This window comes from Cryptococcus depauperatus, chromosome 5 (assembly GCF_001720195.1).
Source record: "Cryptococcus depauperatus CBS 7841 chromosome 5, complete sequence".
Lineage (NCBI taxonomy): Eukaryota > Fungi > Basidiomycota > Tremellomycetes > Tremellales > Cryptococcaceae > Cryptococcus > Cryptococcus depauperatus.
The window spans coordinates 437199-464855 of record NC_089472.1 but is presented as its reverse complement, the minus strand read 5'-3'; the positions used below and the strand labels follow the sequence as shown (position 1 = coordinate 464855).

General features: G+C 46.2%; 8 protein-coding genes across 8 annotated transcripts; 4 read left to right on the top strand and 4 right to left on the bottom strand.

Moving 5' to 3' along the window:
- Positions 1-535: 535 nt before the first annotated feature.
- Positions 536-3745, bottom strand: L203_104322 (uncharacterized protein; the record flags this gene model as incomplete). Its single annotated transcript, XM_066213709.1, has 5 exons — positions 536-675; positions 727-1561; positions 1606-2008; positions 2052-2905; positions 2996-3745. 5 exons carry the CDS (start codon positions 3743-3745, stop codon positions 536-538), a joined length of 2982 nt encoding a protein of 993 aa, XP_066069806.1.
- Positions 3746-6042: 2297 nt separating this feature from the next.
- Positions 6043-7858, top strand: L203_104321 (uncharacterized protein; the record flags this gene model as incomplete). Its single annotated transcript, XM_066213708.1, has 9 exons — positions 6043-6064; positions 6121-6211; positions 6261-6351; positions 6401-6463; positions 6517-6808; positions 6869-6983; positions 7028-7053; positions 7101-7403; positions 7455-7858. 9 exons carry the CDS (start codon positions 6043-6045, stop codon positions 7856-7858), a joined length of 1407 nt encoding a protein of 468 aa, XP_066069805.1.
- A 675-nt stretch (positions 7859-8533) lies between these two features.
- On the top strand, positions 8534-11463 carry L203_104320 (uncharacterized protein; the record flags this gene model as incomplete). The annotated part of the gene is made up of 11 exons (XM_066213707.1): positions 8534-8592; positions 8647-8948; positions 9000-9359; positions 9409-9770; positions 9818-10117; positions 10168-10223; positions 10273-10338; positions 10387-10491; positions 10543-10803; positions 10853-10965; positions 11018-11463. 11 exons carry the CDS (start codon positions 8534-8536, stop codon positions 11461-11463), a joined length of 2430 nt encoding a protein of 809 aa, XP_066069804.1.
- A 2066-nt stretch (positions 11464-13529) lies between these two features.
- On the top strand, positions 13530-18762 carry L203_104319 (uncharacterized protein; the record flags this gene model as incomplete). The annotated part of the gene is made up of 6 exons (XM_066213706.1): positions 13530-14176; positions 14271-14858; positions 14930-15044; positions 15095-17122; positions 17175-17855; positions 17905-18762. The coding sequence occupies 6 exons, from the start codon at positions 13530-13532 to the stop codon at positions 18760-18762; spliced, it is 4917 nt and encodes a 1638-aa protein (XP_066069803.1).
- Positions 18763-19009: 247 nt separating this feature from the next.
- L203_104318 (uncharacterized protein) lies at positions 19010-20359 on the bottom strand (the record flags this gene model as incomplete). The annotated part of the gene is made up of 8 exons (XM_066213705.1): positions 19010-19204; positions 19276-19425; positions 19470-19642; positions 19699-19766; positions 19809-19873; positions 19920-19947; positions 20050-20171; positions 20219-20359. 8 exons carry the CDS (start codon positions 20357-20359, stop codon positions 19010-19012), a joined length of 942 nt encoding a protein of 313 aa, XP_066069802.1.
- A 924-nt stretch (positions 20360-21283) lies between these two features.
- Positions 21284-23445, bottom strand: L203_104317 (uncharacterized protein; the record flags this gene model as incomplete). The annotated part of the gene is made up of 3 exons (XM_066213704.1): positions 21284-21835; positions 21887-23240; positions 23291-23445. The coding sequence occupies 3 exons, from the start codon at positions 23443-23445 to the stop codon at positions 21284-21286; spliced, it is 2061 nt and encodes a 686-aa protein (XP_066069801.1).
- A 388-nt stretch (positions 23446-23833) lies between these two features.
- On the bottom strand, positions 23834-25063 carry L203_104316 (uncharacterized protein; the record flags this gene model as incomplete). Its single annotated transcript, XM_066213703.1, has 4 exons — positions 23834-24247; positions 24296-24423; positions 24473-24546; positions 24597-25063. 4 exons carry the CDS (start codon positions 25061-25063, stop codon positions 23834-23836), a joined length of 1083 nt encoding a protein of 360 aa, XP_066069800.1.
- Positions 25064-25407: 344 nt separating this feature from the next.
- Positions 25408-26832, top strand: L203_104315 (uncharacterized protein; the record flags this gene model as incomplete). The annotated part of the gene is made up of 4 exons (XM_066213702.1): positions 25408-25687; positions 25745-25873; positions 25921-26748; positions 26795-26832. The coding sequence occupies 4 exons, from the start codon at positions 25408-25410 to the stop codon at positions 26830-26832; spliced, it is 1275 nt and encodes a 424-aa protein (XP_066069799.1).
- Positions 26833-27657: the final 825 nt, after the last annotated feature.

Below are 27657 nucleotides of genomic sequence, written 5' to 3'. Positions count from 1 at the left end.
CTTCGTTCCTTTGTTTCCGCTAGTTACATTCCCATCGCGTGCCTGATTCATTGTTCTTCGGAAAAGGATATATCCGCTTTCTCCGACGGCACGTTGTCACCGCTTTTCCCGCTTCTCAATGGCAATACTCCACGGCGATGTCTCCGAGAACTGATGGTTCCTGGACGGGTTCCTTTGCTTGATCGACAGAACACTCTAATGTGCCTATCGCTCAATGCTAAGAAGAGGCTGTGCCTGATGATGGAAAGCCGGTGGTTTATGGAAATGGCGGAGTTTTCTGTTTGTCTGGTTGTTTTAACTGGGTTGCAAGTTGGGCCTTTCTCAACCGTTCATTCATCCAGCTTTGTCTTTCGACTTTGATGTTTGGCGTCCATTCAAAGCATATATGCATTACTGACGGCTATATTCTCAACATGCAACATGACAACAAGATAGACCAAGTCATGAATGTATACAACTCATCATCAAATCAAAAGCTACACACGCTGTTATACAAAACTTGGCAACAACACTATAATCGACGCCAACATTCATTTCATTGTCGTTCCGAGCCTTTTAATTTCTGTAGTTCATCGCAGTAGTAGAGAAGGCTACTACCCGTCATACGCGTGACATGTTGTTCGTGCAAATTTCCCATGAAAAGTGACTCGCTAACCCATCTCAATAACGAGATCACTAAACAGGCATGAGCACATCTCAACCTTCCATCACATCTGTCGTGCTCACCATCATCAAGATCCACATTCCTCTCCCTACCTTCTCCCAGACAACTGACCAACTCGCTCCCAGCGACGGTTATAAATTTCAAATAAGTCGGTCCAAACATTGTAATCTCTTCCCTCGGCGTCCATCCCTTACATATATCTAGTATCTCTAATGCGCCGTCAATCACCAAGGCTATGCTTGCCTCCCGCAGTTCAGTATCTGGCTGGGTAGCAGTATTTGAAGCTAGCGGATCTGGGATGTTGTTATTGGCTTCAAGGGCTCTGGCTACAGTCGAGTTGACATGAATCTTGGCAAAAGCCCAAGTCATCTCCGTGTACTTCCACTTTAGCAACTTATCTGCCCCTTTCAAATTTGATCTTCTTCCACAAGAATCTCTGGCAACATCTTGAAAATCTTCATGCCACCATCTCAAATCACCTTTGACCTTGACAGCTAACCTTTTCAATTGACTAAGAAAGACACGACGTTCATTCTCCAGGTGACTGATTCGCTCCAGTCCATGCCGCCATTCATTAAAGATGGTCATCAATCGAGCATGGGACGTTAAGAGAAGGTCGTGCGGGTCTGGTAGTTCTTCAATAGGGATACTCGAAGATTGTGGTACACCGAATGGTTTTGTAGGGGATTGAACCGGCGGGATCAACAGACTACAGTACGATAAAGCATCCCGAAAAAGAGGGGCCGGCATGCCTTGAATAGTCAGACGTTCTGTAGAATCAACAATGTAACACAATAACCAAACACGGGCCATATCCTGTACGCTAGCTTGACGCTCTGGAGGGACAAACCCTGCTGTCTCGGCCAAGGTCACTCTTGGGGGTGTTGAAGAGAGCAACTACTCTTGTTAATACCAGCTTACCAGTCTGGAGAAAAACGTACCTTGATCCAGCCCCTTGCCCATCGAAAGGCTGATTGAGCAATCACAGCACCTTCAGCTCTTTCAGTAATGTACGTCGCCAAAACACACGCTGCAACAATCTCTTCCGGTCCAAGACCAAACTCTGCATCCAATGGGTCATCACCCTCGACATCCCCAAAGTCTTTTGCTTGTTTTCCTTCAAACCTCTGCCATGATTCAGCAGGAGAAGTTTCAAGAAGCGCCAACACTTCATCAATGAGCTGATCTCGGTAATGAAGATACTCTGCACAGTGTTCAGAAGCGACAAGGCAAATGACAGCAAGAATGAGAGGAGTGATTGTACTAGGACCGCCTTCCAGATAAGGAAATTTACGAAACTGAAGGCGATACCCATAGAGAAAAGCACCTAGACGCGAATGAAAACTACCAGCTTGTCAATGGTGTCCACATCAAGGCATTGACTCACTAATTGGACAAAAACAGAGCATCGCTGTTGCTGACAATCTTCTTTTTTATGATATCCTGTCTTGGATCCCTGACACCCATTGAAATTTCCATACCATTCTCATCATGAAACTCGCCGTCAACTTCGGAATGTATCTGCAAAGGTTCATCTCTCATTGAGGAAGTCATGTGTCTTTGGGCACTTTGAAGGGAGTAGTTACGAAGCTGCGCCAGCTCGGACGTTGGAGGTAACATGATTGGCTGACCAAAACTCGAGCGTGTGGGCGGCAATGACTGCGGGGAAACCGAGTCTCCAGTTGAGGGAGTTACATTCTTGACAGACGTGGGTGTTCCATGGATAATCCGTCCAGCTTCAGGCTGCTGTACAGATTCGGTATCATGGCCTACTGTTGGTAATCTGAATGGTTGCTGGGTGGGGCCTAGCCTCGTAGGTTGCAGAGTGGGACTGTTGAACTGTTTTTCAAGAGCCGAAGCTGGCAGATGAAATCTTGGCGCAGAGTAAGACGGAAAAATAGTGGCCTGAGATGGAACGTTGCCCTCCACATCCGAACTTTTATTTGTCCCTCTGTCCATTGCCTCCGATCGTGTCTCATCTTCAGAGCCTTTTCTCTTCTTACTCTTTCCTTCTCTGTCGTTTCCAGATGTTTCAGACGCGTCTCTAACCTGTCCGTCCCCAATCGCTATAATATTGTCCCTATCTGGAGGGCGATACTCTTCTAATGGAGCAGACAGCGGGGGGATGATGCTTTGAGATACGAGATGATGCAAAATATGCTGAACAGCAGCCGATAATTGGGAGAGATGAGAGGTGGCAGCATAAAGATCCGTGTGAAAGGTCTGCTGCCAGTTTTCGTCCTAACTCATGTCAGAGCCGTCTCACTCGCTTGAACTTACATAGCCTTTTGCAAAGAATATGCACTTCTCCTTTCTCGCTTTGCACCTCACGCAGACGCTCTCATCCGGTTGAACCAAACACTTGAGCTTGGCTTTTCGACAATTGGAGCAAGCCTTTTGCTTCTTTTCCCTCGTCAATATAGCCGGAATAAAAGTCTTTTCTTGCATCGATCCATGGCTCGCTGTTGGTGGAGGCTGCCATTCTGAAAGTGGCATCTGTTTCGACATCGAATTCGTCCTCGAGCGCTTCTTCGACCACTTTTCATCTGTACCCGACAGTTGCGGTACGTGCTGTGATAATCCAGTTGCAGACGGTAGGTCGTTTTGAACCGCAAGCTCCTTTTCCCCCATCGCATGTTCCGCGCCCGACAGCTGGGGCACCACAGACACCTGTGAGTTTCTTCTCCAATGTTTCCATCGATCGACGTCAGACATGCCAGTACTCGATGACGTTTGGTAGGTCATGCGCCGCTGCATGTGGGAATGATTCTCTCCATTGCTACTGGTGTGATGCGAATGACGTTTTACCATATGGGGAACCTCTCGAAGCCATGTGGCATTTCCAGGCTCACCACCCACGACATCGGCACTGCTGACGGCAGGATGGGTCGGGACAACGTGTAGTGGTGGTGGTGGCGCGAAACGGTACTGCGACGACGATGCTGAGGGTGGATAATGAAAATTGAGAGCGGGTGGATGATCTAGATGAGGAAGAAGCATGGGAGAAGATTGTGGAGGAGGGGGTTGGGGTGGTATACGAGAGGGAGAGGACATGATGGATGGATGTTGCGAGAGAGGCATGGTGGGTTATACCGGGGCACACTCCGATTCCAGCAGAGAGGTAACTGTGTGACTCGCCTGTTGTTCTGAGAGGACGCTGATCAACGTTCCAGCTGGTGACCACACGACAGAGGGCTAAGCGTTGTCTTTGAAGGGAATGTGTTTGGACTGACGTGGCCACAGCGAGTTTCAAAAGCAGAAAAGCAAGAGCAAACGGAAAAGAAAGAGAGAAAAGAAAAAAGCAAAAGGAAAAAGGAAAACAATAATGCTAAGAAATGACAGTCATAATAACAAAAAAAAAAAGTTTCGAAAAGCTAAAAAGTTGACGAAAGCTGACTGGACTGGTTATCGCCGTGTGTACCGGATGCATCACATAACATGAGGCTTCAAAGTTGAGACTTTATTTCCCTGAATCAGTTCCTCATTTGGAAAGAAAATAAAAGTCCCTATGAAAGCTTGGACCTGTTGCCCCAATTTTAATTTTCTCCCGCTAACCTTGTTGCTTTTTTTGGGGGAAAAAGAGCTGGCCCAGAAATATCTCTCATTTGAATCTTTGTCGTTTTCTCTTTCTGTTTCTGTCTGTATCTGTATCTGTATCTATATCTATCTCAATATTTATCTCTTCTTTCTCATTTCACTCTCTACACCATCATCTAGCCACTACTCGACCCCTCACGTTAGTACCCGCCACGTATGTCTCATCATCATCCAACAGCCACCCCGTCGATCCATACCAACCTGTAAGCCACACACTCCCACGTTTTTACCCTTTCTCGATCAAGTCCGTTGCGATTTCGCTGCGTCGCGCGCCCATGGCCTGTTGCTTAAACAACCCAGAGTCTACCACGCTCCCCTCTTTCCTATCCAGCGACAACCATCAGCCATCAAGATAAAGAACAGTTGTGACGTCGCCCCAAAAAACCGATTCGTCTTGTTGAATGGACAGATCCCTGATAATCCAATGGCATGGGTAAAGGGAGCCAAAACATCACCCAGCCAGGATGAGTAAAGCCAAATGGAGAATTAGCGGTGTGGCGTCGGGATTGCCATGGTGATGGCAGGGACAGTAGAGGAAGACGACGGAAGGCGTATGTGGAAGGGATCAACAGTGATTGAGGTGACCAGGTGGAAGGTTTCTTCTGTCCGTGTGGATAGGTCCGACGGAGAGTGTAACTGCGGGAGAAAAAGCTGTGTGTCTGCGATGTCGTGTTTTTCGCATAGTCGCGGAGTGGGTAGGTCACGAGCGGGGTAAGGAGATGCGAAAAGGTAACGGTAGTGGCTGGGTCTGACGAATGGGGCGTATGGTCAGCTGTTACATCAGCATGAGGCGAACGTGTTCTTTGGTTGGGTGAATCACTGCTGGTGTTTGCCCTTACATTCCAGTAGGTGGCTGGGATGGGTCTTGTCTTGACGACTGTCTTTGCAATGCAGCGAGCGTGTGTCAACCTCTGTCACATGGACGCGCAACGCGTGCAGCAGCAGTCCAAGGGCAACGAATTTTTGCAGCATGTCTGGGATGCTGATGGATAGAAATATCCCAGGCTTGTGAAACTGCTTCGTGCGAGAGCATGATTGTATATTGCGAGTTGGCGATGGCTGATGGAGTGATTAAAGAACTTGCTGCATCCGATAGCGATGCTGTATGGATCGTTGGAGGCAAACAGGTACAAGAGACATTCAATCGGCACCAATCTACTGCCAAGTGATTGCCCTCGACAGAGTGTGGTGCATGTTGCTCTTTCCGCTCTCAGCCACTGCCGCAAGAAATGAGAATGTTGACAAGCATTAAGGATTTGGTCTAGAAGTGTTGGCCGGATGCTACAGGTAGCATGGTGTGTTTTTGATTGTCACAACAGAGCGTTCTTTTCAAATTCCAGGATAATCAAATGTCCAAAGATAAGACTTGCCTTTTGTGCCTCGTTAGTTGAGTTGGCAACTACCATACTGGACTCTACCTATCGCTAGCGGTAAATCCCATAAGGATTTCTGGGAGCCAGCATAGGAGGCTGTTTGTTTAGGACGCCACTTTTATTGCTTTGTCGGGAAAGATGAACCGGAATGTATATTATCAGATAAGAATTCTAAAACACAAGTAACATGATCGCCCAAGGAATAAAATGTTACATGCGGCAGGTCTTGTTTGGTTCTTTTGTTGATCATCCAAAGGGCTTGTGTGAAGTTGTGTCTTTAGGTGCATTGTTTTCCAGTACCCATCATTCATAAGCAGCTACAAGTCCACAAAAGTAAGATTGTCTTTATTAATACAACAACTGTTTTGGATAGAGTCTAGGATGGCATTTGTAGAGAGTTTAGCGCAGATGCGCATTGGTTCCACAAGATGTACGTCCAAGTTGGCCAAAGATCGTGGGATAGACATTAATTATACATGCTGCTAGACAACTCTCCATGGGTACAAATATTTATCGTTGGTTTTGTCTGTTTCTGTTCGGTGGGCATGTTCAGTGCCATCAATGGCCTTGGTGCAGGGTAGGTCTTGGACTAGCGTTGCAAGAATGCTGATGGGCACCCATGGCAGTGGGACACAGGATACAGCCTTGTCAGATACTGCCTACGCCGTCCTCTACGGGAGCTTTGCTGTGATGGGGTTCTTTGCAGGTTCTATAAACGCAAGTCATCCCAAAGAGTTTTGGACGTTTGCGACTGACCCTCAGTCAGAACATTCTCGGACCGAGACTGACACTTTCGATTGGTACCACCGGTTATTCTCTCTACATCGGCGTCAGTGGAATGAATGAGCCTCTGTCTTGAGGGAAAAGCTCATCGGCCTACAGGCTCTCTGGACTTACCAAGTTCGCGGTACACGATGGTTCCTCATCTTGGCGGGCGCATTCCTTGGTGTAACAGCGTCCCTGTTGTGGTCGGCCCAAGGCTCCATAATGATGTCTTACTGCATGGAAAAGGACAAAGGTCGAGCGTTTGCAGTGTTTTGGTCCATTTTTCAGATGGGCACGCTTGTGGGTGCTGCCATCGCACTGGGCATTCAAGCACATAGCACCCTGCCATCAGTGTCTACCGGTGTCTATTTGGCGTTTATGGTCATCCAGATATCAGCCATCTTCAGCAGTTGGCTGGTGTTACCTCCACGTAAGTGGCCATCTATTCGAAATAGCTGACAATGGATAGATCTCGTGGTTAGAGGCGATGGCACTATTGTCAAGCTTGAAGACGCAATTACGCCCAGACAAGAAGCTCGCCATTTTGTCAGGATGTTTAAAGACTGGAAGATGCTGTTGCTTTTGTGAGCGCCGTCGTTTAGTGTATATACCTTACCAACTTGTTTAGTCCAATGTCCTTTGCTTCCAACTACTGTAAGCAGAACAGAAGCTTCTTCCTCAACAAGGCTGATACATAAAAGTCTATGCTTATCAAGGAGCCATAACTGCCTTTCTCTTCAATGGACGGACGCGTGCTCTTGTCTCACTCCTTACCGGCCTTGGAGCGATTGTCGGGGCCATCTTCATAGGTCTCATTCTAGACCGCATTCCTCTGTGTAGGAAAAAAAGATCTCTCATCGGATGCGGAGCAGTGGTGGTTTTGAATGTCATCATTTGGATCGGTGGGTTAGTGTTTCAAGTGACTTTTAACAGAGGTACGAATCATATCAAGTGGGACTGGATCGACAAGGATGCCGTTGGGCCGATAATCTTACTGATGGCCTGTGAGTGAGAAATTTGTAGGCTTGAACAACGAATTGACAAAAAGTTGATAGATTACATCGGAGATGCTGCTTTCCAAGGTCTCGCTTACTACACCATGTCAAGCATATCCAATGACCCCTTCAAGTTGGCCCGCATGGCCGGGTATTACAAGGGCATCCAGTCTGCTGGTGCTGCCGTATCTTATGGGATGGATGCTGTAGCTGCACCATTCCTCACAGAGCATTTGGTCAGTTGGATAATCTTGCTGGTTTCATTACCTCCTTGCGCTTATGTGCTTTGGACGTGCAATGAGACCAATCATGGCATTGAGGATGCTGTGAGCGTTGAAGTTGATGACGCTGCTATAAGGAGGGTTGAGGTGCCCAGAGGATCTTTTACGCATGAGGACGATGAGCCAGATTATGTCAAGAGCAAAAGTTATGGGAGTGTTGGTGTTGTCGAGTTACAAGAATAGAATGACAGGCCCATTGCGATGAAAATCTTGCTGTTTATTCGAGTAAAGACTGTGCAAGAGAGATATCTGATCTGTTTCCTTTTGGCAGCGCCATTTCATTGATTGAGTTGTGCCATTATATATGAGTTGTGGATATGCAATTGATATTGTAAATGTACAACGTCACAACTTTCGTTCGTGTTACCATGTGAATGATTACGTAATAAAAATAAACATTCCACAAGATGGCCGGCGGCGATGATTTATTTCTTTTCCTCCTTGTTTCATTACTTACCTTCAACGGTTTTAACTTAACTCTTTACTTTTCGGCTAACTGTAATCTTCTCTTACGCCATCGCTTCAGCCGTATATAGCCTTGCCTGGCTATTACCCATATCTCTCCTCTGGAACGAGGGCAGCCAAATTAATATATAGCGTCACATTATAAGGCCATTACGTCCATTACTCGTCCGACTACTCAAATCAAGTATTGCTCGATATCCCAGGGAAATATCTCCTTCGATCCATGCCCCCGCTCGAAAAAGACTGTCGTCGCGACTGTGAACATTGAGAGTGATTGATTTGCTTGTGAGTATAGCGTATGATTCAGATAAACCTCAGCTCATGTTAACAGTACCATTTGTCTCCCAACTTGGATCAAAGCACTAAAAGAAGCTTACTCTACCCAATCACATAATGAGTGATTCTCAAGGCCAAGGAGTCCATTCGAACCAGATACTAGCTCCCCTGAAAAGGTCGGTTTATAGAAATAAATGTACCGCCCACTACCGCTAATGGATAGTGACAAGGAATCATGCCTGTAAAGAATGCAAGAAGAGAAAAACCAAATGCGATGGTAACAAGCCTTCCTGTACTCCTTGCCTCCGATCTCATGCACATGCCATAAGATCTGCGAATCGGAATGGGACTACACTACCAATATTAGTCTGTACTTGGACAGATAGCGGTCTTTCTGAGACTATTCCACCTATTCAAGAGCAGGATATCCCTTCTAGGACAGGATATAGCTCGGGAATCAAGAGAGCAGCTGTTTCACAGGGTAGAAGAACGACAAAAGATGAGGAGAATGACGCCTTGAAACTCAAGATTGGTACGTTTATTAGGCAACATTAGTAGACTAGGTTTTTAATGTCCATTGCAGCACAACTAGAGGCAAAGCTCGCCATCATTGGCGATCAATCCAGAAACATCGACGCTAGGGAATTGCCCAAGCCTACCTCGGCACGCTCAGATGATATTGTTAATCATTGGGTGACAGAAATTAATAATTGCCTCGTCCCCAATTCCAATAAGTTTGGTACTCTTAGTAGCACAGAACAATCCTTTGAGAGGAGCCTTCGCTTTGAATCAGTTGCCGGTAACCCATATGATAAACCCTTTGCAAGACCTGCTCAAAACAATGATCCAGGGTTTGGTCCTAATGACAGCTTTCCTGACAATCTCGGTTTTGATGATTTTTTCGTCATTCCTGTCAATTGGCCAAGAGGCCTTCCTTCACCTTGTGAGAGGTTTGCCATAACCAGTTTAGTGAGACTAATCTGATGCGATAGTTCTCTTGGAGCATCTTATCGAGACATTCTTCTCTTCTGTTCCTCAGGTATCTCGTATGCTTCATCGTTCAACTCTTCTCGCTCGTATCAAATTGCCTCCAGTATCTTCGAGTTTCCCCTTTCCAGGCTTGCTCCATGCCATCTGTGCAGCAGCTTCCAGTCATACAGCATGGGTAAATAATCTTTCGCCTGACCAGATTGAGAGCGCTGTCCAGAGACATGTCGCTGCCGGACTAGATTTGTCCACCATTGCAGATTTTGGTTTGTCTCAAGCAGAGATGGCCAATCGGACAATAGATTTCATGTTGTCCACATGTATGATGGGTAATGGAGACCTCATTATTCAAGTTACTCAGACTTGTGTAAGTCCAACGAAAGTTATTGATAATAATGCAGCTGATTTTATTAGATACTTCTTGGAGATGTCTATCTCAATAAAGGCTTTCCATTGAAAAGCTGGATGATTAACGCTCAACCAGCGAGACTTATTAATAGTCTAGAACTGAACTACCGCAACCCTCGTATCAACTACAAAGAGCCCCTTCTTCCCCCAGCCCAAAATGACTTGGAGCGCGAATCAAGATTGGTTACTCTATGGATGGCTTTTATAAATGATGCTGGATTTACGATCAGCAGTACTTGGACTCCTAGCATGCCGTTAGGAGATATCAAACGTAATCTGCCAACCACTTTAGAGGAGTGGGAAAAGGTAATTATAACAGATAAAGCCAGTTACAATGTTTACAGATTAACTCATAGACTGGTACAATGCTTGTGAATCCTCAAGATCCGGATAGTGAAAACTTATTCACAGAGTAAGACAAGCGCACCGTGTTGATTTCGCGCTTCTGACATTGTGGATAGCCATCCTGTACACGATTTCTTCGTTTTGGCAGTCAAGACGTCTTTACTTTTGAGTGAAGTCGCCTGGTGAGTGTCTCACAATTGTCAGTCAGGTTTCTCTGATGTTTCTTGTAGCTTTTTACGTACTTGGCGTCAAAGAAAAATTCAGCCAAAAGATGAAACGACTGGTCCGTCTACTCAGGCATTTAAGGATATTGTCAGACATATTGAGGGTTTTATGTAAGCTCATGTGCCGTCTCCAGAAACGCCGATGTCTTAATTATGAACTAGGACCACTGTTCCTTCTGTCCTCAAGAATGTTCTCAAATCGATAGATACATCTAATCATAGCGGGTTTGACGTCAATCTTTTGGCCATCCATATATTTCCCAACCTTGCTATGGCCATTCTACACCAAGATTTCATCAAGTGGGAGCAATCAGACCCATCTATGATGGCTGTTTTGAAAGCTTGCGAGGCTGTTTTAGGTTTACTTCATCTTATTCCAAGTAATTTGGATGTCACTGTGATCTTTACTCCTTTAATGACCTTGTAAAGATAGCTTCATGTCTACGTAGGGCATTGCTGATAAAAAGAGTAGTTCTTTGTACAACATTGGAAGAATTATGGCAGATTTTGTCCGATACGCCTCTACTACCGGGCAACACAATTCAGCTATCTGTTATCGGGCCGATCTGGCAACTGTTCAAAACCGTGAGTGAGATGGTTTATGTCTTTGTGAACCACGATTTGACTATATACATAGTACTAGACCGCTATGGTCAACGACATCCCCTTGGAAATATCATGTCTCATTTCTTAGGGACTTATGTTCACCACAAAGGCGACAAACCCATATCTGCCCATGAATCATGTCTTGAATATTCGAGAAAACTCACAAATCTTTCTGAAGTCTCTTCGTGTTCGATAAACCCTGATGGTGGCTTCTCGACAACTACTCCACCCAATCTTGGCGCTGAAAGTTCCTCCTCAAGGCTATATATGTCTTCTGGGCAAAGCATGAACGAATCAAGAGTTAGTGATAAAAGCCCTGCGATTACAACGCCAAGTAGAACCAACTCCGTTTATGAACCTTCTGCTAGTGTTATCGAATCTATCGAGAAAAATACTTTTGATGATAACGACGGTCTTATCTGGGGCGATTGGGGTTCTGATGCTATCAAAGTAATGGGCGTTAACGGGGATTTGTAGTGTAGTCTGTCTGCTGTATCCAAACAATATAACTCACAGAAGCAATCTACATCTCAAGGGCACTGCGCCGATACTGCCAGAACATTTGATACTCAAAGCTTGGGATCAGAAGAGCAAATGGTGCCCGCAGGTTTTGAGGGATTTGATTGGAAACACACTTCAGCATCTCAAAGTAGATGAAGGAGTGTTTGAGACTTTACTGTTGTACTACTAGTATCTTCGATATCTTTTTCGGCGTGACTCACTTACAACACATTTCTAAATTGTACTAGATATCCTTGCTTCTGACTTGAGTAAGCAGATAAATGATGCATAAAATGGCATCAAGTCAAACATTTCTGCGTCTTCTGGGCCGCTACTGCATGACTTCAACTTAGTCTCAACAGCACAACTTGGCCATATCTGTTTCTGAATACTCATTGAACATTTTCATTATACTTGAAGATATCCTGATTATTGAACGTAGCTTCAACCACTCATATACAATAAAGAAAGTTGCTAGTCACAAAGCAGCATATTTTGTGACTCAATACTGCAAACACGAGTAATGATGATTTCCGTTTAACAATTACACTCTTTCTAGATACAAAGTTTAGCGAAGAATTGTTCGACTTTCTGGTATAATCGTTGATAGACAAGTATCTAAACTGTGCAACTATATTTGGTAAATGCAAAAGCCTCAAAAGCGTGCAATAAGCATTTCTGATGAGGAACAGAGCTGGCAAGAGTTTTGCATTGGAGCACTTGAGGTTTTCGAATGATAACAGTTGCTATTAAACAGTGCACAATAGTGATAGTCAGATCAGAAGATTGCATAGTTCTGTGACAAGTAGTTACGCTCGGAATGTATTCTTTTTAAATCATCAAGATTTTTTGTGACAAGGTTGTGTTAATCCTCTTGGCTTTGCTCTTCGGTACTTTGGGAGTATTAATCAAGTTTTGATAGCTGGCAGCCAAGGTAGTAGCCAGGGTATCGTAGGCGACAACGAGAAACAATAATTGGTAGGAGGTAGAAGTGAATAAAAGTCATCTTTGCATTTCTGTGGAAGCAAATAAGCATGTCGAACTAATGTTGACCGTTTGCAATTCCAGATCATACATAGGAATATGATCGCTTAACCAGCTTGAATGTTCCGAATAATAGAAGACAAAAGCCCAAATGTAGCATAGAATGGTCTTGAGACGACTAAAATCAGTTGTGTAAAAAAAAAACCTGACCTTCTTTTGTCCCATAGCTAAAGAGCGATAATCCATAGTCAAGTAATCTTGTATTTGCTGTTGGTTAAGCGAAAAAAGACCACCTCGTATCAATGTGTTGACGTCAGTAAAGCACAATGAATCAGTATTTGTTTCAAACAACTCCCAGAGGAACACGTTAGGCCAAACACAAACGCAGAGAAACGGGTAGAGCTTGAACAGTACCCACGGCAAAAGTGAAAGCCAAGTAAGTAATCTCAAAGGCTATCACTCCAGTATACCGATGAGATTTGAAGTGTTGACGATAATATTGAACGAAATAGGAAGCGAGAGAGAGAGGGAGAGTCAGCTCTGGATTATGGATCAAAAAGGTTCACGACAATAAGACGCAAAGAAAGAATTTGTCCCAAAACTGAAACCAAAGTTGAGAAGACGAAATTCGAGTTTTAAAAGCATAACCATAATGACAGCAGATTGTCAAAATATTTGCTTGGTACTCAGAAATGACTTTTGTAGTGGTTTCCCTCGTTTCTAGGACAGCGTATGCAGTATTTTTGGGCAAATAGATATATTACAAACATGAAAATTTTACAACAGTTATTCATTTTTATTAATTGGCTGCTTTCACTTCAATATCCAGACATGACGTGGTATTAATAGCAGTTGATAATGTCACTTTTACTTTTTCATATTAATATGGAGTGATTTATTTTTGAGTCTGCAACTTTTAACCATTATTCTAAATCGTTACTTGTAAGCGCTCTGCGTTTATCAGATTTATTCGCTGAGTGCCTCTATACATCTGGCTATACTCACGGGGAATCGCCGCTGCGCTGAGAGGAGAGTTCATCAATCCTACTTTGTTGCCCATGTCATCAGTGCCCCAACAAGATCAAAAGAGCTTAAACTTGAATCTATCTCTTCCTATAAAACCAATAGTATCTACAGCACGTTCATCAAGACACTCCTCAGTGACTACTCTTCCTGCAAAACCAAAGCTTGCACTTCCAGACCGTCCTACATTTGGTTTATCTGGCGCAAGAACCGACAAGCTTCATTCTTCTCGACCTCTTTCTCCTCCGCAACGATCGAGAGGCCAGGAAAACCTGCACAGAAATAGAAGGGGTCGTTTTTCTAGAAGTCCCTCTCGGTTAAAATCACCCATTCCTCCATCTTACAAAAGGTATCACTCACCTTCCCCTCCTCGCATAGACTGTAAAAGTAATCGTCTGAGATCAGACAGATATCAATCTCCAAATCGTTTGGGACGCTCTGGTCGAGTACTTTCGCCGCCTCACATCGCCAACAAGAAAGCTACTCGCGAGAGACAGAGGAGTTTATCTCCTCAAGGTCGTACTCGATCTCGTTCATCTTTATCTCTGTCACGATCTCAAGTATCTCAACCGAAATATCTTGTATCATACCGTGAAAAAGATCGAGACGTTCTAAAGGCCAAATCTCAACAACCGCTCAGCTTGAAAGATAGATTAGGTGGATTCTTTGAAACGGAAACACCGTGAGTTTTCATTGGATTGTAGGAGCCTTTGCCAGCTCACATTCTGGTCTGTACACCCACTGAATAGAACTGATGTTGCTATTCGCATATTTAGTAAACAAATCGCCTTCGCTAAACGACCTATTTCCCCTTCAGAACCCTCACGGCAACTCAAGAAGCAGCCTACTCTCTCTATATCTAGGGACGCGTGTAACAAAACTTCTATTCCTACTGGCCCACGTAGCGGCCGTATTCCAACGGGCCCCAAGAACTTTCAGAACAGTGTTCATAGATTAATACCTACCGGCCCAAGTGCTCTACGGAGTCAAACGACAGATACAGCTCAATCCGCTAATTCTTCTCTTTGTCAACCAACATCTACCCAAACTGGCCTTCCTACACCTCAACCTACACCAATTCAAGCTGGAATAGCTGAAGACATAGAGATGGGTTATGGGAGGCGACATAAGAGTCAAGGAAAGGCTGGTGGCCCTCCTTCAGGTAAACTTGCTCTTTCACCTCCGCTCTATGACTTGGAATACATATCAGACACCTTTGGACATGGCGTTGTGCTCAAGCCACAATGGTTAGAAAATCCGAAATCGCCCTTAGCGAATTTTGTACAGAGTGGAAGGGGTGGGATGGATGTCAACTCAATATACCAATTCACAGAAGGTGTTGTGAATGGTCAGAAAGTCTATCGGTCAGTATGTCTGTTATATGCCGTTAAGCAAATCAATTCATCAAATTGTATGGCTAATAAGATATGAGCAGAGTTACAGTGATTCCTACTCAAGGTATACTTGGTATTGGGGATAGTGCCAATAAAAAAGAAGCAGAAAAGTTTGCTGCTCTGAGTGCTGTTTTGCAATTGGCTTCCAATGGACTTGCGAGTGATCAACCTCAGCATCTCAACTCCCTTTCGCTGATAACTTGTAGCTTGAGAAGGGTTCAGCGAGCGGTGTTGATGGTGCTGCTCTTGTTGGATCCAAGTCACCTGCCTCTGCGCTTCAAACAAACGATGCCGTCAAAGATATTTCTAATTCTACTGAAACAGCTAATCTTAGTGATGGATCTGTAATCACATATGATCGCGCACGCCAATTTATGGAGTACTATTGTCAACGCTATCGATTCCGTAAACCTGATATCGAATTCTCTCAAAGTACTGTCAAGAAAGGCCGCAAGACCTCAATGATCTGGGACGCTGTAATTACTGTCGGCGATCGTCGCATTGGCATGGGCAGTGCAAGCACAAAGAAGACTGCGCAGGTACAATGCTATCTAGATGTAACACAGTACTTGGAAAGTTGTGATCCCGATCTTTGGAGAGATTTCATCGAATACTCCAAGAAAGATAAAAGTCTCAATATCGGTCTAGCTCCACATCTGATTTTCCAAATGTCGGACGGACTGATCGATGATATACAGGGTCTATGTGGGGATATTCGGTTTTCACAAATATGGAAGAATGCACCACCTCCTGGTGTTGCCGGTAACGAATCTCAACCCCTACCTAGATGGCATTCTGGCGAACAATACATCCCCTCAGGAGAGGAACTTGCCGACAAGTCACATAGTCTTCAACAGCGTTTGAAAGAATATGAGAAAGAGCCCAGAATGGCCAAAATGCGCAAGTCAAGAGCTTCTCTCCCAGTTTACTTGCAAGCCCAGAAACTACTGATGGAAATCGAAGCAAATGACGTTAGTATAATTATGGCCGCAACTGGTTCTGGCAAGACTACTCAAGTTCCTCAGCTTTTGTTTGACGCTATGATTAAGAAGGGAGAGGGCGCCAAATGTAACATTGTTTGTACTCAACCACGGAGATTAGCGGCCATGTCGGTTGCTGAGCGTATTGCGGAAGAAAGAGGACAAGCAATCGGAGACGAAGTGGGTTATCAAGTTCGTTTCGACGTTCAGCTACCCCAACGAAACGGCTGTATCACCTTCTGTACGACTGGTATCTTCCTCAAGCGTATGCAGTCCGCTCTCGGTGATACAGCCGATCCTGTAGCCGTTGCCAGAATGGATGAGATCTCGCATGTTATCGTCGATGAGGTGCATGAGAGAGATATTGATACCGACTTACTACTCGTCGTTCTCAAACGGCTTTTGTCCGATCGAAAGAGACGAGGTATACCTATCAAAGTCGTGCTCATGTCTGCCACCATCGATCCCACTCTTTTCCAATCTTACTTTGCCGACGCTAATAATTATGCTCCGGTCGCCGAAGTTCCTGGTAGGACTTACCCTGTTGAGAAGTTTTATCTGGACAATCTCATCCCAAAATTACAAAATACGCCTTCTAACTCAAGCAGCTGGGTTTTCCGCGAGAAGAACGTCAAAGAGTATTTATCTAAAGAGTTAAGTCAACAACCGGCAAACTTCATGAAGGACACCGGCATAGAGTTGGAGATCCCGTACGCATTAGTGGCTCTCACAGTGGCGTTCGTTATATCACAATCAAACGATGGTCATGTATTGGTATTCTTACCAGGTTGGGAGGAGATCAAAAAGGTGTCTACTATATTGATGGACTCCCGAAAATATCCTCTCCTTGGAATGAACTTCAATGATACATCTTCTTTCAGCATTCATTATCTTCACTCTACAATCCCTGCTGCTGAGCAAAAAGAAGTCTTCCGTACCCCGCCACGAGGAGTTAGACGTATCATTCTCGCTACAAATATTGCAGAGACTTCTGTTACCATTCCGGATGTTGTCTATGTTGTCGATACGGGCCGAGTCAAGGAGAAGAGATATGACCCTGAGCGGCATATGTCTAGTCTGGTTTCTGCGTGGGTAGGATCTTCTAATTTGAATCAACGAGCGGGCCGTGCTGGTCGTCACAGAGAGGGAGAGTATTATGGATTGGTCAGTAAAAACAGACTTCAAAGTCTCGCTCCGCATCAGATGGTTGAAATGAAGAGGTCTGACTTGAGTAACGTTGTTATGCACGTCAAGGTGAGTTTGCTCATAAACAGGGTCTCTGCTCATATTGATGTACACTGAAAAGGCCCTTAACCTTGGTGAAGTTGAAACAGTTCTTGCAGCGACAATTGAGCCACCAGAAAATAGTCGTATTGTAGCTGCTATGGGTGTTCTTCGTATGCTTGGGGCTCTGGATGCTCACCAAAACCTCACTTCCCTCGGCCGTGTTCTATTACAACTACCTGTTGAAGCGTCTATTGGCAAACTCTGTCTCTACGGCTCATTTTTCCGTTGCCTTGACTCTGCTCTTACTCTCGCCGCAGTCCTCACAAACCGTGACCCATTTTTAGCGCCTCCGGCCCAGAAAAGCTTGGCCGATGAGATCAAAGATTCCTGGTCGCCTACATCTTTCCGGTCAGACCCCTTAGCAATTGTCGCCGCCTACAATAAATGGAATGAACTCGATGAACGACACCGGATTCGCGAGTCCAATATGTTTTGCGACAAAAACTTTTTATCCAAGCCGACTTTACTACAAATCAAGCAGGTTAAACAGAGTTTGTTGCAAAGCCTAAACAATGCTGGAGTTATTGCTGTTTCGGCAGGAGGAACTGTCGATAGGATTGGCAAATATGGCTCAATACCGCCACAATTAAATGAAAACAACAGTAGTCTGCCCATGTTGGCGGCATTGATTGCTACAGCTAGTGCGCCCAATTTTGCCATCAGAACATCAGAGAAGACTTGCAGAACGTGGCAGGATAAGGTAATTGCATTGAATCAAGTTGCGAATTGGTTGTTGAAAATGATAATAGGTTGTCTTCATTCACAATTCGTCTGTGAACGCTCGCCGTCGCGAAACCGGCGGTCCAGAAGAACCTTCTGCTTCCTTTAATCCAGCCGAGAAACGGCTATACGCATTTGGGGAAAAGAGCCGCAATGTTCCATTAGGCGGCAAGCCCAATGCAGGCCAGACCAACCTTCGTACAGTCACTCGCCTCGATCCAATGACTTATATGCTCTTTGGTGCCTATGAGCTTGTCGTTACCCGCCGGGGCCTTGAATGTGATGGCTGGTTACCCGTGTTTGGTAACCTACATGCACTTGACGATATTCAAAGACTAAGAGCTTTGCTGGACGGGTGTCTACTGCGAGTTTTCGAGGGACTGGGGAAAAGTCTAGTCATGGGTCGAGACAAAAGATGGAGAGACGGCTTTGAGAGTGCCCAAGTCACACAAGATAACCTGCGAATTGAAGAAGGTAGCGTGGAAGAGAACGAAAGTGACGATGAGCTGTATGATAAAGGCAAAGGCGACAAATCAAAGTCTCGCTACTCTGGGCCGCTCTCAATAGACGAGATCAAAGAGTTGGAGTTGTTGACGACAGACATTGTTAGGATTCTTGATGCTTATGCTGCCGAAAGAGAAGGATTCGACGTGACGCGCCCGAATACGAGACCCAACACAAGGCCAGCTTCTCCGTCGCCTGCTGCAAAATGGGCCCAAACTGTCACCTCAACCGTTCCAGGCGGCGCTCAATGTGGTGATGTGAATGACACCTGGGGAGCACCGAATGCTGGCGGCAGTACGGAAATTAGTGGCTGGGATGATTACAAAGCCCCAAAAGGAAACCACGGTGAAAGGAGAGATGACAGTGGTGGCTGGGGCAGCTGAATGGATGAATAGTCTGGATAGGTACCATTCCTCGTATCTCTGCCTCATCACCCACGTATCCCGCCCATACCTGTAGATCATTAATGCATGTGATCAGCGCAACATGTCATCCTAAAATATGTTGGTCTAAGAGTCTAGAGCTATATATCTATGTGGGTTTGAGCTACAAGATTATTATATAGGTACAATTCTCAAGTCTCAAGATCGTTAGACCATGGAATGCTCATGAAAATGTCGCTGCCCACTGCTAGCTGGTCAGTCGACGGATAGGCATCGACATGCCGTGCCTCTCTGGTTCTACTCTTGATATGATACAAGTGAGACCGTCGCTACTGGCGGTAAAAATTCCCTCCACAAAGATAAATCCTTGGCCCGGTATAGAACGTTCAGAATCATCCGTGCCTTGAGGCCAAATCTCTCCGGCTGGCGGTAGATCTGGAATCTAACATCATTCAACATTAGCAATGTCCATTCTAATCCACCATTACAAAAGTTGCGACTATACAAACACACTTTTAATACATGGAATGTCGTATACCCATGGCCACCAGATTGCTGCTCGTTAAACATGACAGGCGTGGATTGCTTTGCGCCTTCAATATACCTGCGAACATGCGACCGGTCAGACGGCTTGACGATGGAGTAGAATGAATGGTTCAGCAGCTGTCGCTGTCAGCATACACCGACACCCAGACGACTAGACTGACTGAAGACCCGTTCGTGACGACGTCGTTGCTGACGTAGAGCACTCGGCTGCTATCGGTGAAGCGGTCGAGGATATAAAACGTGCGAGGCGATGGTTTCCGTGGTATGGACCAACGTTTGCCCGTCTCTTCCAGCGTTGCAAGCTCTGGCGATTGTGACGACTCGGACACTGCGCCTGAAGCCGACCGTCGCTGGCCAAGTCAGCCCGATGCTGCGACAGACTCGACCCACCTTGTACAGCAATCGTCCTTTTGAAGCCGGCGAGATCTCGACAACCTCTCTCGCCGTGAGAGCTTGCTCTACTCAGGTCAGCGCAGGATACCGACAGGCCATCAACGTACGGAGCGTCCTCTGCCCGTCCACCGCGCGGGTGTACAACGCGAGGGACATATTGTAGACAGTGTAGCTATACGACGCCTCAGCGAAACCCGACCACCCAGCATTCCACCCACTAGGAGCAGCAACACTCGACATAATAACCTTCACGATGCAGCACTCGAAAATAGGCCACACAAGCCGTCTTTTCGTTTACGAGCGCCGAGCTGCCAACTGTCAACATCCCTCTCTTCCTCCTCCACCTACAAATGGATATGCCGTAGAAAAGGAATCTCGTCGGGATGGAATATCAGATAGCAAGACTTGCCAATCAAGTCACCCGATGTATAGCCGAGGATGTCCTGCATCGACTCTGAGACGAATTGAAACTTTGCCTGCCATTCTGTCAGCTCAGTCCCTGACCAGCACCACTCACCTCTTGGTCTGCGCTGACGGCCACGATAGCTGACAGACCTAGTTCTTCTTGAGAAGCCTTTCTCGCTGGTGATGCCCACCGGGATGACCGAGATGACGATGAGGACGATGATGACCCTATGGGCCATGACCTTGAGCCCATTTCTCCCGTATGATGCTGCCGTCTACTGTCTTTTTTTTTGCCAGTGATAAAGGAAAAACAAAGATAATATCAAATCCCGCTTACCCTTTATAAACCCAAATGGAGGAAACACGCCGTTGAAAGAGGTGTTGGGCGGTGACTGCCGCTGTTAGTATATTAAAAATAAGAGTAAAAATATAAATAAAAATAAATAAATAAAATAAAAAAAGGGAAAAAAAAAATCCCTTCAGTCGCTACCAAGTGTTCGGCTATCGGGTGGATAATAGGGGTGCGTGTTTGCCATTCTGATCCGTTCCGGAGTTATACCGGAAGGACAACGTCGGAGATCTCCGCTTTGGAGCCACTTGCCACGTGGCTTTGATCCACCGCTCGACAACCACCACGCGAATCCTCATCCGTTATGACGATTTGTTTGGTCCTTCCATTAGTCAGCGGCGGCTATTCTGACTAAGCGCCGGCTCGATCGGTCGTGGCCGAAGGGACCAGATCACCCGGCTGCCTCTTGAGGTATCATGTCGCTCGTCTTGGGATATGCCACGGTGATAGCAACCAGAGATGGCTGAGAGTCGTTGGCAGAGATAACGATAAAGCCGAGCCGATAGTTTCGTCCGGCTTTATCGTTATCATTGCCAATTCGCAGACGAAAATCTCCGTCTTTCCGCCAATCTCAACCTTATGTTTGGAAAATCTCCGGATGGGTCATGAAGGGTCCGGCCCGGATGCTCCGTGGCGTGCTCGGCCGTATAAGCGTTGTTTGGTTCGTGGCGTCAGTGAGGCGTTTCAGTGGATGGAAAGTGTTTTTGCGTTGGATGCATGTTGACTGCTTTCGGTGAATATGGTTAGGCTGGTGACGGAGAGGAGATAGATGGATGGATGGAGTGACAAAGAGTCTGGACGAGAGGCAAATGGACCATGCATAGATATCTACCCTTGGCTGTATGGAGGTAAACCGCCTCGCTCATAATCCGGCGGTGCGTCCTCTTGGATTCGGCTGAGCACTCGGTCACCGGTCGTGACAGTCCCTGCATGGGTGATCCTTGATGAAGGGATGGAGGTTGCGGCGACGCCAACGGCGCTGGCAGCTTGGGAAGCATCAAACGAAGGCGGATCGTGAGGTGGCTCAGCGTGAGTTGGAAGTGGCTCCATAGGGTCCAGGTGCGGAGGTGGAGGTTGAAACGCTGGATGGCGCTGAGCGGTGAACGAAGAAGGCAACGCAGGGAGAGATGGCTCGTCGATTCCAGGTGGGAGATCGTCTTGGAGATCCACAACCCTCGTCCCGTCTCCCAAGCCCAAACGCTCCATCAGTTCGATACCTTCTCGAGCAGAATGATCGAGCCCGAGGCGAGCGGCGACATCCCCGACTACTTCTTCAGGGAGAGGAGTCTCCCCGTCCTGAGGTGGGTCAATAGATCCACGGGCATGCATCGAGGCTGACAAGCAAGGCGGAGGTTGGGAGAACGTCTCGTACCCATCATTCTATCCTTGGATCAGTCACCGTTGATGTAGCCCGAGCGGAAGGAGACTCACCTCTTTCCAGCTTGCCAATTCTCCGCGTAGCCCTTCGTGGCCGACACTGAGCGAACCCTGCCTTTCTTCTCTCTCCTTGCCTCGTGATTCCAATGGCTGTAGACCCTGTCGCATTTGCGCTTCACTCTCTAGAAAGGTTGGTAGGTCGCTTGCTCCCACTTGGTTTTCAGATATCGTACCTGGGGCATAAAACGATGGACCGGCGCTTGGATGGTCCTGCCCAGTCTCAAAAGGTGGAGGAAGCTCCTCTTCGTGGTTAGCATTGTCTACTCTCAGAGTCCCGCCATCGCCGACGACATCTCGCCCTTTGAGGCGATAGGCTTCCCTCGCTTCTCTGGCAAGGTCTTCGGCAGTGAGACTGGATGTCTGATTCGTTGCGAACGGCTCTGAAGGACCATCGAGGGCGAGGTATTCGTACAAAGGTGAAGAAACAAGATCGGGAGGGGCCCAGATTCTGGGTAGGACGGTTATGGGATGCTCAATAACCCAATCATCATCATTTGCGCTGCTCCCGCTGGCAGCGCCACTTTCTCCAAACCCGACAGAAACCCTGATTCTGAACTGAACTTCCCACCAGCCAGCCCTCATACTGATCTCTGCCCATGTCTGGTCCGCGACAGCGCTGGTATGTATCGTTGGTAGGGTGAAAAGTAATCTTGGAGGCGGTCTGTTTGCACCCGGATATCGTACGGATTTACCGGAGGAATGCAATAGGGACAAGTGCTCCTGAGGCCGTTCATGTGGCGAATGAATGGTGATAAGACGAAGAAACTCTACTCTGATACGTCTCAGTCTTCTCAATGTGCCCTTTACGTCTGGCGCAGACGAGAGCCCAGCCACGCCTGTTTTTCCTCTTTCCTCAGGTTTGACTTCTACACCCAGGTGTATCAATTGCCCTAGTCTCGGTTTATCCGTTGACAACAGAATCTTTGTTCTTATACCGGAACGAGTGAGAGTTTCAGAAACCTCTTGTGCGGGGAGTGAAGCAGGTGGGAGTGGTGTCTGAGGTGTACCCTCTATGGTAACTGCGCTGGCCGTGGTCTGATTGGAATGCGTGGCGGTAACGGTGAGAGTGTAGCGGATCTCGCCTTTGTTATAAGCCGATAAGTTGATGGTACCCGGCACAGGCTGGCTACTCTCTGATTCTCTTCCTTCAGCTAGCGATGGCGACCATATCGGTTCAGGCAGGCCATCAGGTAATGGGATGGTGAACCTATGGGAGGTAGGCAATCCTTTGTTGGGACTTGTTTGTGCCTCTTCACTGGTCACGGAATATAACGTTTCTATTGGGAATTCATACAAGCTCAATACGTCACACCCTGGAAGATATCCCTTCAAATCAAGTTGGATCGTCCTAGACTGGTGGTCAGCCCAGAGCGTTCACATACAGACAAAGGAACTCGCAATGCTTGAACGTCCACTTGGCCCTCTGCGCCCAAACCTTTTACAAAGACTTCCCCTTGTACAAATGGACCTTGAAAGAACGATGTAGCTTCAGGCAATGGAAGGATAAGTATTTGAGGAAGGGTTGGAGCGTATGAAGGTGGATGATCTGTCATGTCGACCGGGCAAGGAAAAGGATTAGGTACTTGTATTTATCGATCTGTCGCGCTTGTAATTTGTATCTTGGTATGCCTTCAATACTTTCTTGCGAATAGTGTTAAAAAACCAAGTTGAGAAATATGTATAAAAGATAAAATACCTTGGCGGCGAGTAATTGACAACAAAGTCAAAAGTAGAAGTGAGTTCCAAGCAGTTGCGTCATCACTTTCTTAATATCTGCCTTCAAAAGATCATCAATGGTGATTGTGATTTCTAATCCTTTGTATGTTTATGATGGAAATCATACCTGTACATTTCAAAACAAGTCTGATATAGGTCTATTGTATATGAGTAGACGTAGCCATAAATAACTCAATCTCTTATACAGAAGGGCTGCGCAAATCTCTAGCGAATTCTCTTTAGCCTCTCTGTGTTCTTCATCACTGCAAATTCCAGGTTCTCAGTTTTATCTGTAACCCTGCCCAGCCTCTCGTTCTGGCCCTTGACTTCATCGCCCATAGCAGAGGCAAGGTTCTTTAGTCGCTTTGTAATCTCATACGTTTCATCCAAATTTTGATCCAGTTCGTCTTCAAGTTCATCATCAGAGGCTGTAGCATCGTATTGATACCTTGCGCGAGCATTTTTGCGTGCTTTTTGTACACCTGCGGCAGGTTCGGAGGATCCATAAGGAGAAGGATCGGCAGCAGCGCCGAGACGTTTACGGGTGTCGGAAACGTCCATGATAGCTTTTGCACGATCGACACGCTCCATAGCATGTCGCTCATTGATTTTGTCCTCTTCCGCTTGGCGTTTGGCATCCTGTGCAGGGAATCAACTTGACTGAAACAATATTCTGCTTTGACTTACCTTGTTCCAGACGATGACAGGCCTGAAAATGCTTCTGTTCAACTGTTTCAATTCGGCAGCCTTGTCCTCAGCACGCTGGTTGTTGGCCTTGGCCATGTCGAGATACCTCTCAGAGTTGGCAATACGTTCTATTCGACCGTCAGCACGCTTCCTAAAAGCAACAAGGAAATGGCATACCAGATTGGTCGGCCAATTTGCCAATGGTGCCTCTTGCATTATCTTCAGCCTGTCTTGCCAATGCCACAGTGTTTCTATTGACAGCTTGTCAGTAGCAACATTGACATGCCGAGTACAGACATACCGAGTACTGGCAAGACTCTCCTGCTTGATACCTCTCATCTCTTGCTTGATTCCCTCAACCTCTTCATCCTCGTCAAAGTCTTCCTCCATTTCTCGCCCTTCGTAGCCCCATTTTCTCTCGTCGACATTAGGTTTTGCATCATAGCCCGCAAAGAGCTGGGCTCTGGCCTCATCATTTGCCGCATTACCGTTTACAGCACCAGCAGAGTAGGCACCTGTCCTTCTTGTATATGGATCTCCGTTGTTGCCGTATGCTGGTTTGGTATAAGGGTCACTCCCGCCTCCTGTAGGACGAGTGTAGGGGTCTGTGGGTCTTGCGTACGGGTCTCCCCCCTCCGCCCCGTACCTTCTCCCTCCAGCAGGCGCTGCGTAAAGATCTTGCTTCGGCTGAGATGAGGCAGCCTGTTGTCCTGCTGTAGGGGCTACAGGAGGGATAAGCGGTTCGGTTTTGCGCTTGAAGAGACCCATTAGGTGCGATGATTGATGATAAAGTAGAAAGGAACAAAGTTGTGTTTCAGTAAGTTACAGCTTCTTTCAAAGCGGCCTTTTGAGTGCCACCTTTTATAATAAATAGATGTAACAAAGAAAGAAAAAAGAAAAAGCAAATTCAAAAGAAATGTAGAAATCAAAAGTAAAGAGATGAACACTGCTTAATGCAAATGTCCGGAAGTAAAATAGAGATGTCTACTTTAGGACACGCGACAGAATGTCCGGACACATGGGACATCTCATTCTATTCATTGCTTTTATGCAATTACTTTTGTTGATTCTTTAACAATTTTTATCACTCATTTTTTAAATCATTTAATTCAATGGCTCTTCCTTACGACGCTACGCCTCCTCCAGAAGCTGCTCATCCAGAGGTAGCCGCTCCACAAGGTCCGCAAGGTCTTGATCAGGCTCTGGATGATTATGATCCTGCCATTCCAGACCACGTAAAGTCCCTCATGGGTCGTATGTCAAACAAGGTGTATTTGATGGAAGAAACACCTGCAATTCTACATATGGATGGAGAGAAAAGGCTCAAGAAAGACTTGAAATTGAGAAAACTGGCTGAAGATTTAGATCAGCAAGACCCCTCGCCATGGCTAGGTGATTAACTCTGGTCGGCTGCAGAGCAGACTGTCATGTACTGATGAAATGTATCAGAGGAGATAACGCAAGGATCTGAAGAACGTATAAAGACACAAGCACTCTATGTTCATTCAGAGCTTATACAGCACATGTCAACAGCAAAAATATTCACTTGGTGTTCTCAACTTGGTTCCAAACCAATGGGTTTGTCGTTTGCAGTTCTCTGGCGTATGCGTCTTACGTTTGTTTAGGTATTGAATGGATAAATGACACGACACTACATCTTTTATTTCCTACGCCAGCAGAAGCTCTTTTGTCTCTAGCACTATTGTCCAAAACCGGCTTCGATATGACTGAGGATGATCCTCTGCTCGATCGTTCGGCACATTCATTTCCTGTGTCTCTTCTTCCCCGAGCTGATGTTGGCGACTCAGTAGGGACGGGTACAATAGCTACGACGAAATCGGATAGTCTTGGCGAAAACGAAAATGTCTTGAAGAGAGGACGAGGGATGTTTGCTAGGCGTCGGAGTCCAGTACGAGATGAAGCTTCGTCTCAACCTTCAGTAACAATTGAAGATATAACCTTAGCTCCCGGTGTGAATCCTTTTGCTCGTATCGCTCTAAGATACGGCCTAGAGAGTGATCAATCTCACCGAAAAGGTGGTCAAGAATCAGAATGGTACCGAAAGCATGGCTTCTCTGCTGGCAAAGAAGTCGCGAGTCATTCTCGCCCTGGGTTTGATAGCCATGAGAGACAGAAGGGACATGTCGATATCCCTCATACTTGGGAAAGAGGTGTCGATGCTGTTGAGCTAACTTCTGGCGGTCGAGATTTGTACAGGCGTCTTGGCAGAGAGCGTAAGCCTTATGACAGACCTCCACCGAACAGAAGGAAAAGGGCCGACAGGGGCAAATTGTCACAAGAAGACCTCGATAAGGAGCTCGAAGCGATTAGGAGTGGTGAAACAATGGATATTGACGTCGATTATGGTCGAGAGGAACCTACAGTAAGAAAAAATAGGGGTTTCCAGAGAGGTGGTGTGCGGAGGGAAAGAGACAAGGACGACCTTGACAGAGGTGAGTTTCCCGCTGTCATTGACTGTGGATATTGATAAATTCGTAGAACTCGACGAGCTTTTCGCCGCCAGGCCAGGTCCATGATCAAACGTGTTGTGAAAAAAGACTACCATATTTTGACATGATCATGCATCATGGTTGCGCCATCTGCCACTCACTCTTATGAATTCTTGTGTGCCACTCCTCTAAATGAGATCCTCCGTTCCCATCATCGCTACAATGAATCCGAAGCAACACAACTTGATAGTTGCTCATCACACACATCTTTAGGCGGGGCGAAAACCTAATGGACAGCTCGGAGAACGAAAGACGCTGCGCAAACCAAGGCTCATCTATCATAGCCATAGTAGGAAAGTAGCCATCTCCCTTCTACGTATATTAAAACACTCAACGCCTAATAACATTGTAAGACAGTCTCAGTAATCGGAAGACGTACTGCTTCCCACACCCAACCGGAATGCAAACCAAACTCTCCTGCTAAACCAGCATCTCTAGCCCGGAGACCCGCTTGCGATCTACTCTCCCTTACCCCTCTACACACCGAGTAAGGGCATATGCCGATTCCACATCCCAAATAAAATCCGTTTCCAGTAAATGCTCACTGTCCTCTTCAGGACCAGCTCCAACACTTTTTCCCTTGTAACCAGGGCTTTGCAAAGCAAGTCTAGTTGTGTGGCTGAAAGATATTTTTGACTTTTAACTTTTGTTTCTCAAGTTTGTTGTCAAATATTGATGAGGATGGGGCGCAGATAAAAAAAATACAGGCACGCATCTCGGCTTCTTACTCGAGCTGATAACTCTTTATCAGGCCTACGTCGCCTTATCTATTCTCTTATCTCGGCAATCAATGCAAACGGATAACAGCTGCTATCTAATCTATTTGTGTGATACATCAAATCGTTGCTCATC